At 41.6% G+C, this 16460-nt stretch overlaps 1 protein-coding gene across 1 annotated transcript in view; it reads right to left on the reverse strand.

Moving 5' to 3' along the window:
* The window catches only part of ANO2 (anoctamin 2), a 377551-nt gene that overhangs the window by 185951 nt on the left and 175140 nt on the right, over positions 1 to 16460 (reverse strand). The window contains exons 10-12 of the mRNA XM_049882253.1: positions 13257 to 13391; positions 5989 to 6149; positions 825 to 907 (exon numbers count right to left, since the gene is read on the reverse strand). Of these exons, the coding sequence (XP_049738210.1) occupies positions 825 to 907; positions 5989 to 6149; positions 13257 to 13391 (379 nt within the window). The remainder of the gene's footprint in view (positions 1 to 824; positions 908 to 5988; positions 6150 to 13256; positions 13392 to 16460) is intronic.

Consider the following 16460-nt stretch of genomic DNA (forward strand, 5'->3'; position numbering starts at 1 on the left):
AGTAGCCCTTGGAAGTTTTAGTGGTCAAAACAGAGTGAGCTAGCTGAGATTGGAAGTGGAAGGAGATAGAGGGCTGAGTGGGATTGGGGCTGATGTCTAGAAAAGGAGGGGTTACAGGAGGAATAAAAAACTGTGAGCAACCATGCACATACTTCTTACAGTCAACTCATCAACATCAAGACTGGGGACCTCGTTCTCAAAAGAGCCCTGAGGGAAGGCTGGTATGTTTTCACACTTTAAACATCATCTGTCCAGAAAACTACACTCAAGAAGAACCTACTTCTTCCATTTAGCTCACAGTCCAGTTTCACGCCGTGCACTGGCTTATACTGCAGTCATTTAATGGTTCTTTGTTTTTCCATCAGCATCAAAGGCAACCAGTATCTGGCACCCACGCTTTTCTCCTATCCCTCAGTAAAGTCACAGAGGCATTTAGACATATATATGCCCTAAGTCATACTGGAGTGACTCCTATGCATAAATGATATAGGAAGTAGAAGCATGTTGACTTAACTCTCAAGGCTACTGTAAGGCTTGCTTCTTGTGCCATCTCTTTTCCCAGGGCAGGACACTGGGACATCTGGGTACCCCTCAGGGCAAATGTCTTACATTCAAAGCAAGAAAGGGGATTTGAACTCCTTGCCTAAGGGCAAATCAACATTGGCTTAGGTCATGAAGCCAAACTTAAAAAAAAAGGAGTCACAGTGAGACCCCAGATCAGTGACTGGCTGATGTGACAGCAAACATAACTGGCTCACTCAAGACAGTCTATTTCTAGAGTCAAAGCAAAACAAGGACCCAGGGAAGTATGTAAGAGAACTCACTTCTTCCTCTTCTATACCAGTCAGGTCCCAGAAGTAGCCCAGTCGCATCTGTAGTCTCTTCCAGTTCTCAAGAAACATGGTAGCTTAAAAAAAAAAGAAAGAAAGAAACATAAAGTTCTATTTTTTTTGGAAGAGTGGATTCTGAGTATGCTTTGGGTTCACCAATGGAGGTGTGGGATAAATTTATAGATTTCAAATTTAAGGGCTCTCTTTAAAGCATTCAGCCCCCTTCCTCCTGCTTCTAGCTGGAACTGCTCAAAGTATTCCACATCCTTGAAAGCTAATAAATATACTGTCATACACACACACACACACACACACACCTTTCCCCATTTCTAGGTTATGAGAAAAGGGTGATCACTGAGCTCAGGAAATGAAGGAAGGATGGAAGGATAAAGAAAATAAGAAAACTTGGAATATTTTTTAACAAGCCTTATCTTGCCTATACATACTTTCTGTCCTCAGCATCGCTTCCTTTTTCTGAACCTTAATCATCTCATTCTGAGACACGCAAAAGTCTCCTAACAGTTCTACCTGCCTCCAGAGTCTCAGCCTTCTAACCCATCCTGCATGCAGTGGATAGAATAATCTCCCTTAAGTAGCATTCGCTCATTCTTCCATTTGTTTAGCAAATATTTGTTGAATCCCCATCATGCCTACACATCAGTCAGTTTACCTTCCCCAGCCACAGCCCATTGAAGGACAAACCCAACATCCTCTAAAGGACCTGACACTCCACACCCTACAGCCATGGTTTATTATACTAGGTTGGACACCAGATCCAGAACGTGCTGATGAACCAGCCAAATTCTCTCTTTTGAAATTGAAACTAAGAGATGCAAAGAGAAAAAGAGGTAGGAGAAATCATGTAGCACTGGAAAGAAGGAGAGATGAGAGCACTTTGGTTTCTGATAGCCCTTCCAGCTCTAGTTCCCAAGAAGCACACCTGTATTTCATTTCCTACATTCAGGAGCCTGTCTTGCTTTCTTATAATTCAAGCTTTCCCATTTGAGCAAGTTGGAGTGAATTTGTAATCCTGAAAAGAATTAACAATGTGCAAAACACTGTTTTAGGCATGATAGAGGAGATCAGGTGAATCTGACACGGATTTTGCTCTCAAGCAGTTTACTGTCTACAAGGACAGATCATGAATAACTACAATACAAGGAATAAAGTGATCAAGGCCTTCAGAATGACACGGATAAAATGGTGTGGGCATGAAGAAGACAGAGTGTTAGCTGCCAGAGAAGGCATCTAAGCTGAATGTTGAAGAACAAGGGGACTTGGGCAGTGAAGAAGGCATGAGGAGAGGGACGATGACAATACTCATTTGCATAAACTTTTGGTGACTCCTTAGGGTCTGAATTCTTCTCTCTGGATATTGGGACTGTCTCAGTTATCTAGGGCTGCTATAAGAGAAATACCAAGTATGGCTTTAACAAAAAGAAATTTATTCTCTCATAGTCTAGGAGGCTAGAAGTCCGAATTCAAGGTGCCTGCTCCAGAGGAAGGCTTTCTCTGTCACCTCTGGGGGAAGGTCCTTGTCACCAATCTTCTCCTGCTCTAGGAACTTCTCAGCACAGGGGCCCCAGGTCCAAAGAACGCATGCTCTTGGCTCTACTTTCTTGGTGGTATGAGGTCCCCATGTCTCTCTGCTCGCTTCTCTCTTCTATATTTCAAAAGAAATTGACTTAAAATATAACCTAATCTTGTAGATTGAGTCCTGCCTCATTAACATAACTGCCGCTAATCCCACCTCAATAACTTCATAGATTTACAACACATAGGAAAATCATATCAGATGAAAAATTGGTGGACAATCACACAATACTGGAAATCATGGAGTGGCCAAGTTAACACACATTTTGGAGGGACACAATTCAATCCATGACAGAGACCTTGCATATCTGACTTGACCCATCTACTCCCATCTGTTGTCAACACACACCTCATACCTGCTTTGCTGCTGAAGTCATCTCCTCACTGTCTTCTCCATCCCCAACTTGTGCAATTGCCCTCCTCTTCTATCCCATCCACCAATTGCTACCCTCATTCTTTCCTGACTCAGCTCAAGTCCTACCTCTTCATAAGACCAGGCCTCATGGGCACCCCCTCCTCTGAACTCCTACTGCCCTTCCTGTCATGGTGCCCTGGGAAGGGATGGGACCTGAAAGGCCCTGAGGCCACCCCTCCACCTCTACACCACTCCTGACAAGAGCCTGGACAGCCACCAGAGAACTTCACTGCAAACTGTGCTTGACTGTTAGCTGCCATTTGGGTTCTGTGATATAGTAATAGGACTATAAACCCTTCCAAGGCCACAGCTAGGCTTTTAACTGCCTATGCTTACCTTGAGAGCAGCACAGGATGGGTGAATATGAAGTTACTTAACATTACATTTGTGTTCCTTGGAGCTACAGCCTGGTTCAGTGATTTGTATGTTTTTCTTCCTTGGATTTTGAGCCTTTTTCATATGCATGCATCCTGATCTTCTGACACTGGCATTGGCCTGGGGATGCTCTGAGAACAGGGGGAAAGTTCCTCCTTTTCCTGTGGCTCTTCACAGTGCCTGAGCAGGGCTCTGAGTCCAGTGGGGCTCAAAGTATGCTTACTGGCTGGGTTCTCCATGAAGGAAAAAAGGCAGATGACAGGAACAGATGAGAGGAGCAAAGAGTAATTAGAAGAGGAGTCATGAAGGCAAGGGAGACCCATACTAATGATAAAGAGCAGTTCAGAGTTCCCAAGTGCATACTACATGCCAGGCACTGTGCTACGTGCTTCGCACACATATCTCATTTTCTTGTTACAAGAACACTATGGGGGAGGTATTGTTTCACTCATTTTACAGATGAGGACAATGTTGCTCAAAGATTAGGTAATGTGCCCAAGGCAGTATGGCGCCTTGGCTAAGAGCATTGGCTTTCATGACTAGAGCTAGGCTCATATTTACTTTCTGTGGGATCCACAGCTGGTAAGGGGTAGGATTGAGATACACATTTAGCACTGTCTGGTCTCTAAGTCAGTGTCCTCAACCTCTATTCAGAAAAGAGTTCAGAAACTCTACCTCTTTACTCCCCTTTTCAATAGGGCTTTACTCTCTTTCTCAGCCCCAAAGTTCTCTGGGATTTGAAGCCAGAGCTGTTGGGAAGCTGGGCTTGAAGACTCCAACAGACTTAAGTCTTACCGACTAGTTTCTTCCACACACCCCACCGCATCCAATCACCTCTCCCACTGCCACCAACAGGCTGAATCTGTCTCTACATAGAACTACTTTGCTTCTTTCTGATCTTATTTCTGGCAGGCCTGGGCCAAGGCCACCCAGCGCAGCATCACTAATCATAATAATCATGGTAATGAGAGGCCTTACTATTTTTTATTGTAATTTGTAGGCAATCATCCCTAGGGGCTCTGGGCTGCTATAACCAAATGCACAATCACATAAAACACAGCAAGGTTGTTAAAAAAAAAAAAATGCTATCCTATGCAAGGACACTCTGACACAATCCCACCCCTTTGTATTTTCTCTACACTGCTATATGAGAGGAAGAGAGAGGAGCTGGGGGGGTGGGTAGTAAATTATGGAGGGTCTCAGAAGGAATGGGAGGTGTCTGCTCATTACAGTTATTGAGGAAAGAGAAGAGGCAGTTGTTGGGACTTGAAACTGGGAAAGTATAATTGAAAATGAAGTTCCTCTAAAACAAGGATTACATGTCCCAGGAAAGTTCTTAAGGGATCATGGACCCAGTGTTATTATGTATATAAAAGATGTATATTCTGGGTTCCAAATCAGTTCAAGCAGACTTTGGGGTAACTACAAGATGCCCCTGCTTGACAAGGACACACACAGCTGCCTCTGACTTCCCAGGCAACAAGCCCCAACTTCAGTTTGTTCTACCAATCCTTCCTATGAACAATTCCAGAGCTATATGGTCATGAGCTCTGCTTCTTTCTACTCCCCATCCCAACTTTTGATGGGCTGACTGCTACCTACATGCCTCTTGGGAGGGGCTGTTCTCCTTGAAAATAGAGTATCCCTGAAATTTTTTTCTTCTTTGATGGCCTAGCAGTATGGGAATTTTTCCAGTATAGTCTGTCCTCCACCCAAGTCGAAGGCCCTACAGGGAACAGAGAAAGGTTATGTTCCAGTGCTCCCAGGACTGCCGAGAACAGACCTCTCCCTCCTTCCTCGGTCTTCTCACAGTTGCAGGGATGTGTGACTCATGGCCCCAGCCTGGCATGTCCTCCGGACCCCCCAGAGCCAGTGATAAATCAAGCTGCCCTTGCAGCAGAACGGTGGTTCTCGGGAGTTGTGATCCAATGGGAAAGGGAAGGGCTTGCACCCTAGTGATGAGGAAATTGGGGGGTTAAAATGCAGGTGGCTACTAAGATGGGCTGAAACATGCTGACCTGGTCTTTTCTTAATGCAGGTGGGTGTGTCTTTTTTAGATATATTCAGTTATCACCAAGTTGTTTTTCTTGTTTGAGAGAATAGGAGTAAGTGTGTGTGTGTGTGTTTACGGTCAGATAGATAGTTCAGAGAAAGTTTTATTACTCTGATACTCCGCAGGGGACGGGGAGGAGGAGGAGGAGGAGAATGGATGGAACTATTTGTTCTTTCCTTCAGAAATCCCTTTTGTGGGAATATTGAAAAAATCACTATGGCACTAAAAAAAATCACTACAGTCTACACTCATGATGTCCTGGAAATAGCACCAAACCTGGAGCAGACAACCAAGTTTCAGTCCACCTTTACGACTAGCCAACTCTGTGACCACAGTAGTCACCCCATTAGTCTGAGTCTTGTGCTAGGTGGTATCTATGATTCAACATGACTAAGTAGATGTACCAGGACTGTGCTAGAGATTTTCAAAACATGCATTGGTTCAAATTCTGAATAAATCGTATAAGAAGCCAACACAGGTCAACCATCTAAATCTAGGAGAAAAAAAATAAAGCCAAGGAGGATGCTCCTATTTCTGTTTACTTGAGTAAATAAGATTAAATACAAGTAATGAAGAGAACTCTATTGTCCCTAAAATACTTCTTGGGATATAAGGACAAAATACTAAAAGAAGTAATCAGAAGGATAAGGGTTTTAGAACTTGGTCACTGTATCCATTTAAAGGCACCTCCCATGTAAGCAAGTTTCACAATGCTCACTTACCCCATAGAGCCATGAAGATGGAGAAGAAGACCGTGGCAGGGTTGTCAAACAGGTGGCTGGCCCGTGCCGTACCACAGGCTGAGCTGAGGTTCCAGTAGTCACAGGACTTGTCACACAGAGGACACATGGTGAAGGCATTCTGCTGGTCACACATCTCTTTGCTACAGTAGACAGAGGATATTAGGTTAGGGAAAGTTCAAGCAGAGCCCACCCCAAGCACATTACCCCCAAAACATCTACCATCACCAAACCCAAGGCCAAGCTTATCAACTCCATGAGTGAGAAAGAAGTTGGAATTAGTCTTTACCTTGAGAATATTACTCATATTTTGTCCAAAAAAAAAAAAAAGCACACATCACCTTCTGAGGTATAGAATTCCCTGTTGAAACACCCAACAGGAAGTTAGTGACTGCCTGTTGGAGATGCTGTGGACTGAATGATGCCTTATAAAGTCCCTTCAAAATATCTTGAGTCTATCAGGTTGTGGGGAACATCAACAGTTGCAACTAAATCACCAGTTTGACAATAGATCCCATCATCCATTCTTTAGGCACAGGCTGTCTTCTTAAACCCTACTGGGTATCTCATAAATGTGAACACTGGTCACAAGGAGAAACAAACATGAGTGTGTGGTTAGACCAGCACAAGCTCTCACTTCTGGAAGGAGAAGCCAGGTGAGAGAAAAATGGAGTTAGATCTGGGTTGGAAGGCCTTGTAGAATGAGGATTAATAACCTCAACCTAAACAGGATTGAGTCCCTCGGTAGTGTAAATGGTTAATGCCATCAGCTGCTAATTGAAATGTTGGAGGTTGAAGTTCACTCACGATCTACTTCTAAAAAATTAGCTACTGAAAACTCTTATACAGCACAGTTCTACTCTGATACACATGGGGTTGCCATGAGTCAGAGTCAACCTGGTGGCAAACATTTTTTTCTTTTTCAAATCAGAATTATCATAACCATAAAAATGGGATTAGGGAGAATAAAAGAGTAAAATAAAATCTTCCAAGGCCTAGGTTCTATGACACCTGGGAAGAGAAGCGTGAGTCAAATAACCTCTAGTGGTCTATATTCCAGCCGGTTCTCAGATATTTCCATTTAATGGACTGGTGAATATGTTTGAAATTCCATTCACTGGTTAGGTGACTAAGTGGACCCAATAAATTTAGACTCATTTAAATGTTTATAAACAAGAACCAAAGAATTACTAGCCCTAAATGGCTTCCCCAATATTCGTCAACACATTACACTTGTAGGAAAACAAATGAAATCATCACTCTGGTATGTAATATTCCCCTCGGTGAATGGGTGGATGCTTAAGCTCTTGGTTCAAGGGGAAAGGGCAGAGAAACTCCTCAAGACTTCATGAAAAGGAAGCATTAGCTGTTCCCGTGGAACGGCTGCAGACCCAGTGATGGGGAGAGGCAGGGGACCCTGAGCTGAAAGCACAGCTGTGTTTTCTACTGAAAAAGTCAGCAGAGGGTGCTCCAGAGCATGGCTGGCAAGTGAGAGGTCCCTGACCAGTGCTAGGAAGCTGGTACCCTGGGTCCTAAAGCAAGTGCTGAGATGGAACCTATGAAGCCAAAGGGATGCTTAGGTTTATTTATTAAGAAGACAAAGGTTGGGAGATTTACTAGGGGCTGTCACTGTCTGTCATGTCTCAGTTTTTAGGCTTCTGTTTTTAATGAGCTATGAAGTCTACATCAGGGAAAGGCCTTTTGTGTGAGAGAATGGAAAATCTAGGTCTCTGAGGATAAATCTTAGTTCTTCCACTGACTCGCCGCTATGCTCTCCATTGGCGAGTGTCAATAAAATGACTCATTCACATCAAAAAATGTTAAATAGTAATATCTTAACAAGTTCAGCTGTGCTATTTCCATCTGGGCATGTTCTTATTGGTAACTGGAGAACATGACTTATTTTAAGTCTTACGGGGTCAAACAAGTGTTCACTGTGTAGTTGAGAAGGCATTACCATGTTCAAAGAGGAGACTACCGTCTTAAAAAACAGACTCACGCAGAAAAATGATTGTCTGAATATATTCTGGCAAAGAGTTCTTGCTTTTAAGTCGTATCTGAGTACATACGAGTTCCTCAGTGCCACCTTTCAAAGGGACTTCATTTTGTTGTTCAGGTTTTGTTTATTTTTAAAATGTGTAGACTAGGAAGATGGATAATCTTAGTCAATCTAATCCTAGCCAAGACTAGTCAATGCTAAAAGGTCAAAAATGAAGAAATCGTTAGCAACTAACTTGATACAAAGCACTCTGAAACATTAGTCTGTGTAAATTATTGGTTTCTAAATTAGAGCACAGTTGACCATCAATCATTTGTACAAAACTGCAGCCGTTGTAGCATGGATACTCCTCACATCATTTCAATTTGAAGTCAGAATGCTTTATATGTGTTGGAGAACTTGGGTTTGTTTTTTCTTTTTGCTCCAAGAAAGTGTAAATTTCTGGAGAAACTCTGCCTCAAGATGACATTAAAATGACTTTGTATTCCCTCAGGGAGGCAGCCTCTAAACAAGACCAAAGATGAGGAAAGCCCATCTACAATTGAAATCATGCGTAGGCTAGCTGCATGATCCACAGATTTCTAGTTGGGAGTAACTGTGGCGATAAAGGAAATCCTGGTGGTGTAGTGGTTAAGAGTTCGGCTGCTAATCAAAAGGTCAGCAGTTTGAATCTGCCAGGCACTCCTTGGAAACCCTATGGAGCAGTTCTACTCTGTCCTATAGGGTCGCTATGACTCGGAATCGACTCGACGGCAATGGGTTTGGTTTATGGGTTTTGGTGGCTATAAATTTAACGGTGTATTTCTTCAACCCATCATTTTTTTTCTAAGAAGCATAAGAGGATTGATAAATAACCTGATGAATCAGTTGAACCAAGACACCAAAGTCAGTGGTGTCTTTAATGAGTGAATTATTGCTCACAAATTCAGTGACACAGGGCTGTGCTAACACAAAGGGAGAAGGCGCAATGAGGCAATTATTGAAAAAATTATTTTAGAAAATATCATTTTCTATTAAGGTCCCAGGCCTAAACTAACCATTTTTTTTTCAATATGGTATAGATTCATCAGCTTTTTTTTTTTTTTTTTTTAATCTTCTCATCTTCTTTAGCCACACAAGCAGGTACCTAACAAACGAAACCAATCCCTTGGTAAATAGAGAAAAGTTCTACAGATACATCATGACTCGTGGAATTATTACGAACAATGTTTATATCTCACATATCAAAGTTACTACTTAAAATTCCAGACAACCAAAGTTAATTTCCTGGATCTGATAGTGTGCTACAGTTCTGTAAGATGTAACCATTGGGGGAAGCTAAATGAAGGGTATACTAGGTCTCTCTGCACTATCTTTGCAACTTCCTGTGAATCTATATTTCAAAATAAACTGTTTTTTAAAATGTATATGCATAGGAAATTCCAGGTTTGATGTCAAAATTAGTAACTCTAAGATAAGCCTGCGAACAGTGCAAGTTTTTCGTCATGTTTTTAGGAGTGGGTGATAGACATTGTTCAGTACCATTGAGTGGATTCCAACATATAGTGACCCCATGTGACAGAGTAGAACTGTCCCAGAGGGTTTTCTAGGCTATAATCTTTATGGGAGCAGATTGCCAGGGCTCTGGACAGACACTTAAAGAGCATGAATTTGCTTAGACTCTCAGTATTGGGATTTAGAGAATATTCCTTCGTTGATGAGGAGTGGTGTTTAGTGAGCTTCTCATCAGACCCGTAGAACTTGTAATTTTGATGGATTTATGTGGCTATGATTAACAATAAGTTCTTTTTTAAAAAAATTCCACATAAAATGTTTAATCTTTTTCTGTTATTTCTATCTTTCTGATCTGTTATATCCTTCCCTGAGTCTGACAATCAGAATTTCAGTTTTAAAGCAGTCAATTTCAAGCTTTTTAGACTATGACTCACATTTAAAAAATAATAATAATATATCACATTCTAGTATGTAAATATGTACACATTCACTTCCCACAAACACACCTATATAACTGAAGTAAAGTTTCATGAAACAATACTTATCCTTCCCACCTGTGATGAATACCAATATTTTATTTCATTCTATTCTGTCCTACATCTTATTCCGTTGCTGTCGTTAGTTGCCATCAAGTTGATTCCAACTCATGGCAACCCCATGCGTACACAGTGGAACTGTTCCATATGGTTTTCAAGGCCATGACCTTTCAGAAGTAGATTGCTAGGGCTGTCTCCCAAGGTGCCTCTGGGTGAATTCGAACCACCAAACTTTCAACTACTAGTCCTAACCGTTTACACCACTCACTGAGTGACTCCAGTCTTATTCTAGCTCATTAAAAAAAAACACCTATTAAATTGGTTCCACAACCCGCTGAAGGATCACTAGTCTTAGTCTCTAGAACACCGTATACACTGACAGGCAATATGATACATCTGCAATGTTAACGACTACAGTTTACATGTATATACACCTACACATACATGAGTGTGTGTGAATGTTTGGTGTGCATGCATGTGTGCAGACATATATCTTTGCGGCATGTGTAGGCCATGGTAACATCCAGCCACAGTGGCCACCATCACGCGTTTTCGCATGTGGGGAACCAGGGCAGAAGTTCTAAGTCCTGATAGAAGCCAGCATACTGGCACTGGACCCATTCTATTGGCAGCTGTCTACACACAGTATGGGGTTTTCCACTGTTTCCATAAACCTGAGGCCCCAATCTCTAAAGATCACAACTGGGCAAGGAAAACACTCGAACCATGTTTTCTAGAAACCATGATTACTGGTCAAGCCCAGTTGAAGCTACCAGGCTGTTGCAAAGGATAGGAGTTCCCTGGAAGACTTTACAGCTTATTGGAAAAAGTAAAGACTTTCAAGGAGAGGGCAATAGGGCTCAAATCCCAGTCCTGGCAATGATTAGTTGTGTGAACTTGGGCAAATTATGTGGCCACACTTAGCTTCTCCATCCCTACTAAGTGAGAATAATAATATCTATCTTATAGAGTTTACAACTTTGATCCCTTACAGGATCAAAGAAACTAGTACACAAAAACTACCCAACACCATGCTGGCTCAAGGTAGTATTGGATAAGTACTGGTTCTTCCCTCTTGCCAGAGGGCCTGGGGAAGGCAGAACCCCAACAGCCTCTCTCCTGTGATAAAGGTTCCAAAACTCACAATCAATATCACTTGACAGATGACAACTGGGGTTTATACACAAAAATATCTAAACCTTGTCTTTCACACCAAGATATTTAAGTTTATTCTAAACTTTGGCAGAAGACAATGCCGCCTTCATTTTATCTAATTTGCAAGGCCATTTCTATAGCTTGACACCGTGGCAGGAAGAGAGTCATGTGATTCCTGTCCACTGGTGGACACCCTTTCCTCAAAAAAAATCGCAGCCCTTTAGGATGGCTATTACTTTCCCCTTTACTATCCCCAACTACAGTGGGTACCCACAGTCTGTCCAGTATCCTCATTCACATGGTGAGGAAACACCATCTTGCCACAGTGTGATCTTGTCCCACAGCCACAACTGACAGGTCCAGGGCATCCACCAAAGCCAAGCTGAGCCAATAGGACTTTTTCATTTGGATCAATAGAATGTGTTGTTGCTGACTCCTGGTGAGACCATGCACAGCAGAATGAAACATTACCCAGTCCTGCATCATCCCCATGATCAGGTGTGGCTCAAACAGTTGTGATCCATAAGTTTTCAACGGATGATTTTTGGAAGTAGATCACCAGGCCTTTCTTCCTAAACCAGCTTAGTCTGGAAGCTCTGTTGAAACCTGCTCTGCATCACAGCAGCACGAAAGCCTCCACTGACAGAAGGGTAGTGAATGGGCTTGAAGTGCACTGGCTGGGAATTGAACCTAGGTCTCCTGCATGGAAGGCAAGAATTATACCACTGAACCACTACTGCTCTCCCAGCAAGTATTAAGCCCTAAAATATAACACCCATGAGCTACTGGCAGCAGTGTTTACATCCAAATGGAGAAAACCTCCAGTGATGCCAATAAATACTAGAAAGCATCAGAGACAGGGAATAAATAGAAGGAGTTCCTCCTTCCAGTGTTCCTTAGGCCAATCACATGCCCATCGTTGGATTCCTTGAGGCACCCTAGAAGGCTTATAGTAAATTTTTTCTTTTTTGTTTGAGCTACAAACAGAGCATTAAAATATGCTTACCATGCTTCGGTTTGCCAGGACAGTTTTGAAGATGGCAAGACATTTAAATTCTAAATATTGATTGTCTCCTTTGTGCCTTATACTCTATCTCTAACATATATTGATTCATTCAACAATTATTTATTAATCTCCTGCTATGTGTGCATACTGGCTAAGAGCTCAGGCTACTAACCAAAGGCCAGTGGTTCAAATCCACCAGCCACTCCTTGGAAATCCTATGGGGCAGTTCTACCTTGTCCTATGGGGTCGCTATGAGTCAGAATTGACTAGAAAGCAATGGGTTTGTTTTCTTGTTTGTTTGTTTGCTTTTATTTATGTGCCAGACACTGTCTCTCTAAATCTACACAATACCCTGAAGTAGGTGTTGTTATTACTACCATTTTACAGCTGAAGAAACTAAGACTCAGCGAGGAAACTATGTAGTCACTCAGCTAATATGTAACACTGTCAATCCTAAAGGATGCTATTTTAATTGCTTATTTTCTTCTTAGGCTCTCTTTACCCTACTGACCAATCTCTGCTCTATCTCTTGGCTCTCCAAGAGCCCGGCCATGGGGCCTGTCACATCCTGCAGTTTCTGGTTTCCTGAACCACAGACTGAATCTTCCTGTTTCAGAGCTGCCTGCTCCTGCAGACGGCTTCACAGCATTTTATTCCAACTGTGTTTGACTATACAGACATACAATTTCTACCCAGCCCTACTCTACCGACTATCTTGGGTCTTATGGAAAACCGGAGAACAAAATCATGAAGTTGAGAGAAGCATTTCTCGGACATTATTTTCCAACAGCTAATATCAACCTGCCCACATCAGATCCTGGCCTTGGATAAGAGCCAGACCAGAAAATTATGTGGACCATGCCCAGCACTGTTCTGAAGCCATTCCCAGATTCCGTAGCTCCCACACCTATATCTAGAGGGAAGTTATGTGTGTGGTAAGGGAAGGAGAAAGAGCGTGAGGACTTTGGAAGCAGACGTGTGAAATGTACTTGCAAACTGGGATGAAACTCCAAATTACTAACATATGGAAATCGAGGCTTTTTCTTTAAAACTGGCTTACCTGGGAATATCTTCTTCAATTGTTGCACATCCATAAAGAAACACGATCACTCCAATTACAGAAGATGGGATGAGGAATGACGTGTATAATCCCAGCCAGGCAAAATACAGTCCAATTTTTTCTCCAAAATACTTTCTGGAAAAGAAAGAAATAAAACAAAATAAGACATATATTAAGGATGTATCATATACTTTCCTCATTTCTGTTTGTTCTAAACCTAATAATGGGTCAGCAGCATAAATAAAAAGGGATGGAAGTTGCATGGGTTGGGGTGGACCTCAGCAGAAGGAATCAACAACTGGCCCTTTTCACAATGAAGGGCATTCCACTGGAATCACATATACACACCTGTCTTGACTGTTCACATGAAACAAATAGCTGTGAGAAGGAATTCAGCCCAAAGAGCAAACTAAAGCTGTACCACAAATTTTGGTATCTTTACCAGTAACAAACATGGAGAACACATCGTCATTTCATGAGTACCAAAGAAATTCAACCCACAGAAAAACACACCTTTTTTGAACTAGCTTATTTTTTTTATTTAAAGAAAGTACATGAACATATATTTGCCCGTGTATACATGTACACAAAAACAAACATACAGACATTCATAGAAAAAGACTAGAGAAAATGCAATGACATATTAGTAATGGTTTCTTTGGATGATGGTATTATGTGCATTTTTAACTCCTTTATTTTTATCGTTTGTATTTTTCAACTTTTCTACTTTGTCAATGAATTACTTTTATAATAAAAGAACTTCTTTTAAAAAGAAAATTCACCAACCTATATGTTTTTTATCCCCAGTTCATAAATTCAGTAAATTATCATACCAAGCCTCTAAAATGAGATTCTTCTTTCAGATAAATATTGATTATAGATTTCTGGTGAGAAATATGCTGTCTACAGAGGAGCAGTCTACTTTGTTTCTCAAGTCTCTCGCATAAAACACAATGGGGAAGTGGGAGCTCATCTCACTCTTGATGAAAGTATGAAAGAGTTAGAAGAACATGGAATAGAATCTATTTATCCACAACTAGAGGTTCTGCTTCCTCTTAGGATGTAGAAAGCAGCAAGAGAACATTGCTTCCACTCCCACAAGAGAAATCTGGATAATCTATGAAGTCATAACTTTTCTTGAGTCCATCAGAGAGCTGGAGGCCTGGTGGCACAGTGGTTAAGAGCTACCACTACTAGTCAAAAGGTTGGCAGTTTAAATCCACCAGGTGCTCCTTGGAAACCCTATGGGGCAGTATTTCTCTATCCTATAGGATCACTATGAGTTGGAATTGACTCAACAGCAACGGGTTTGGTTTTTTGCTTTGGTTTATCAGGGAGCTGAGGTTGTAAGGTAATCAGGTGAACTGAATTTCAAAAAACGACAAACTCCTTCAAGGAAAGATGGGACATATGAACAGTTTTATCTTAGAGCCTAGGTGGAAGAGGCAGTCACCAAAAAAGTGGATAAGAAGAAAACAGCTAATTTTTCTTTAAGGTCCGAGAGGCCAAGAGTGGGCCAACATGTAATTTAGAATAACTGGAGGATCCAGACACAAGAGGAGTTTGCCCTCATTCACAAGCTCTTTTCCTTTAGTCTCTATCTAGTACTCTTGAGAAAGATAATGGGCAAGACCAGAGAAAGTTCCTTTAGTAACATATGGGTATGACAGTCCACCCATTTCCCAGGCCCTTGTCTCATTCAAATTAAAAGCCTTAAGCAAATGGTAGAAGGGTCCCAATCCTTGGACCTAGGTAAGGATCCACTACCTCTGGAGCCAGAAGACAGTTTGAATATAGGAGCATCTGCCCTGGTGGAGAGTGCCTGGGTAGTGCAAATGGTAAAGAGCCTAGCTGCTAACCAAAAGGTTTGCAGTTTGAGTCCATCATAGGCACCTTGGAAGAAAGGTCTGGTGATCTACTTTCAAAAAATCAACCACTGAAAACCCTACGGAGTATAGTTCTACTCTGACACACATGGGGTCACCATGAGGCTGAATCACCTAGCCAGAAACTAGTTTTATTATTTTTTTATTTTTATTTTTTGGCCCCTGGTGGATGGGCAAGAAACCCACTTGGGCCCAAGATCCTACAAAATTACAAATTAGAAGTCTGTTACTCTGGGGAGAACAGACCCACCCAATGAGTTCCATAAATAAAAGGCAGAGTTTGGGGTGAGGGGGATTCAGGAATGCTGATAAAGCCCCATCCCTGAAGCCTAGGAGCACATGGCCTGTTAAGACTGAGGGTGGGCAAGGCAACAAAAGCCCCTTACCCTACAGCTCCACCTTAAGCCTAGCACCGATTAACATAGAACAGCAGGTGGCTACTGGGAGGGGCAGGATCATGGAGAGAGACCTCTTTTTTTGGCGCAGGCATGTAAGAACTGCTGAAAGCAAAAGTGAAACAGGAACAAATTTCCAGCACTCCAGAGCCCACATGAAGCACAAGGTAATGACAGCCCACCGCTGAAGGAATCTGAAGTCTGTGGTACACTGAAGATGACTCTAGCAACAGCGAAATCCCAACCCAGCTTAATCTCTGACTAGAATGATTCAACCCCCAACATGAATGGCTTGACAGAAGAAGAGGCATGCTTATTTCCAGGTAGCAATACTATGTACCTCGGTTTCTTCTGCCCTTTCACACACAATGTCTGGCATTCAATGAAAAAAATATGAGATACCAAAAAAAAAAAAAAAAGTCAAGAAATAAGGCAATTAACAAAAAAGCAAAGTTGATCCAGATGTCAGAATTATCAAATAGGACTTTAAAATAACTAGAGTTAGTATGTTAAAGAAGACTGTAATATTAAAGATGGACAATATGCATGAAAATTTGAAAATGTCAACAAAGAGATGGAAAATACAAATAAGCAAAATAGAAATACTAGAAACAAGAACAACAAATGATGTCAGACATGAAAAATTTCTTCATTAGGGTGACTTATCAGGAGACTGAACACAGCTAAGTGAAGACTCAATGAACTTGAATAAAATCAATAGATATTATCCAAACTAAAACACAAAGGAAAAAAATCTAGCATTCAAGAGCTGTAGGACAATACCAAAAAGTCTATCATACATGTAATTGGAGTCTCAGGAAGACAGGAGAAACAGAATAGGACAGAAGAAATATTTGAATTGAGTATAGCTAAGATTTTTTCCCAAAATTAATGACAAACAACAAACCACACTTCCAAGAAGC

Source organism: Elephas maximus, chromosome 4, assembly GCF_024166365.1.
Source record: "Elephas maximus indicus isolate mEleMax1 chromosome 4, mEleMax1 primary haplotype, whole genome shotgun sequence".
Taxonomy (NCBI): Eukaryota; Metazoa; Chordata; class Mammalia; order Proboscidea; family Elephantidae; genus Elephas; species Elephas maximus.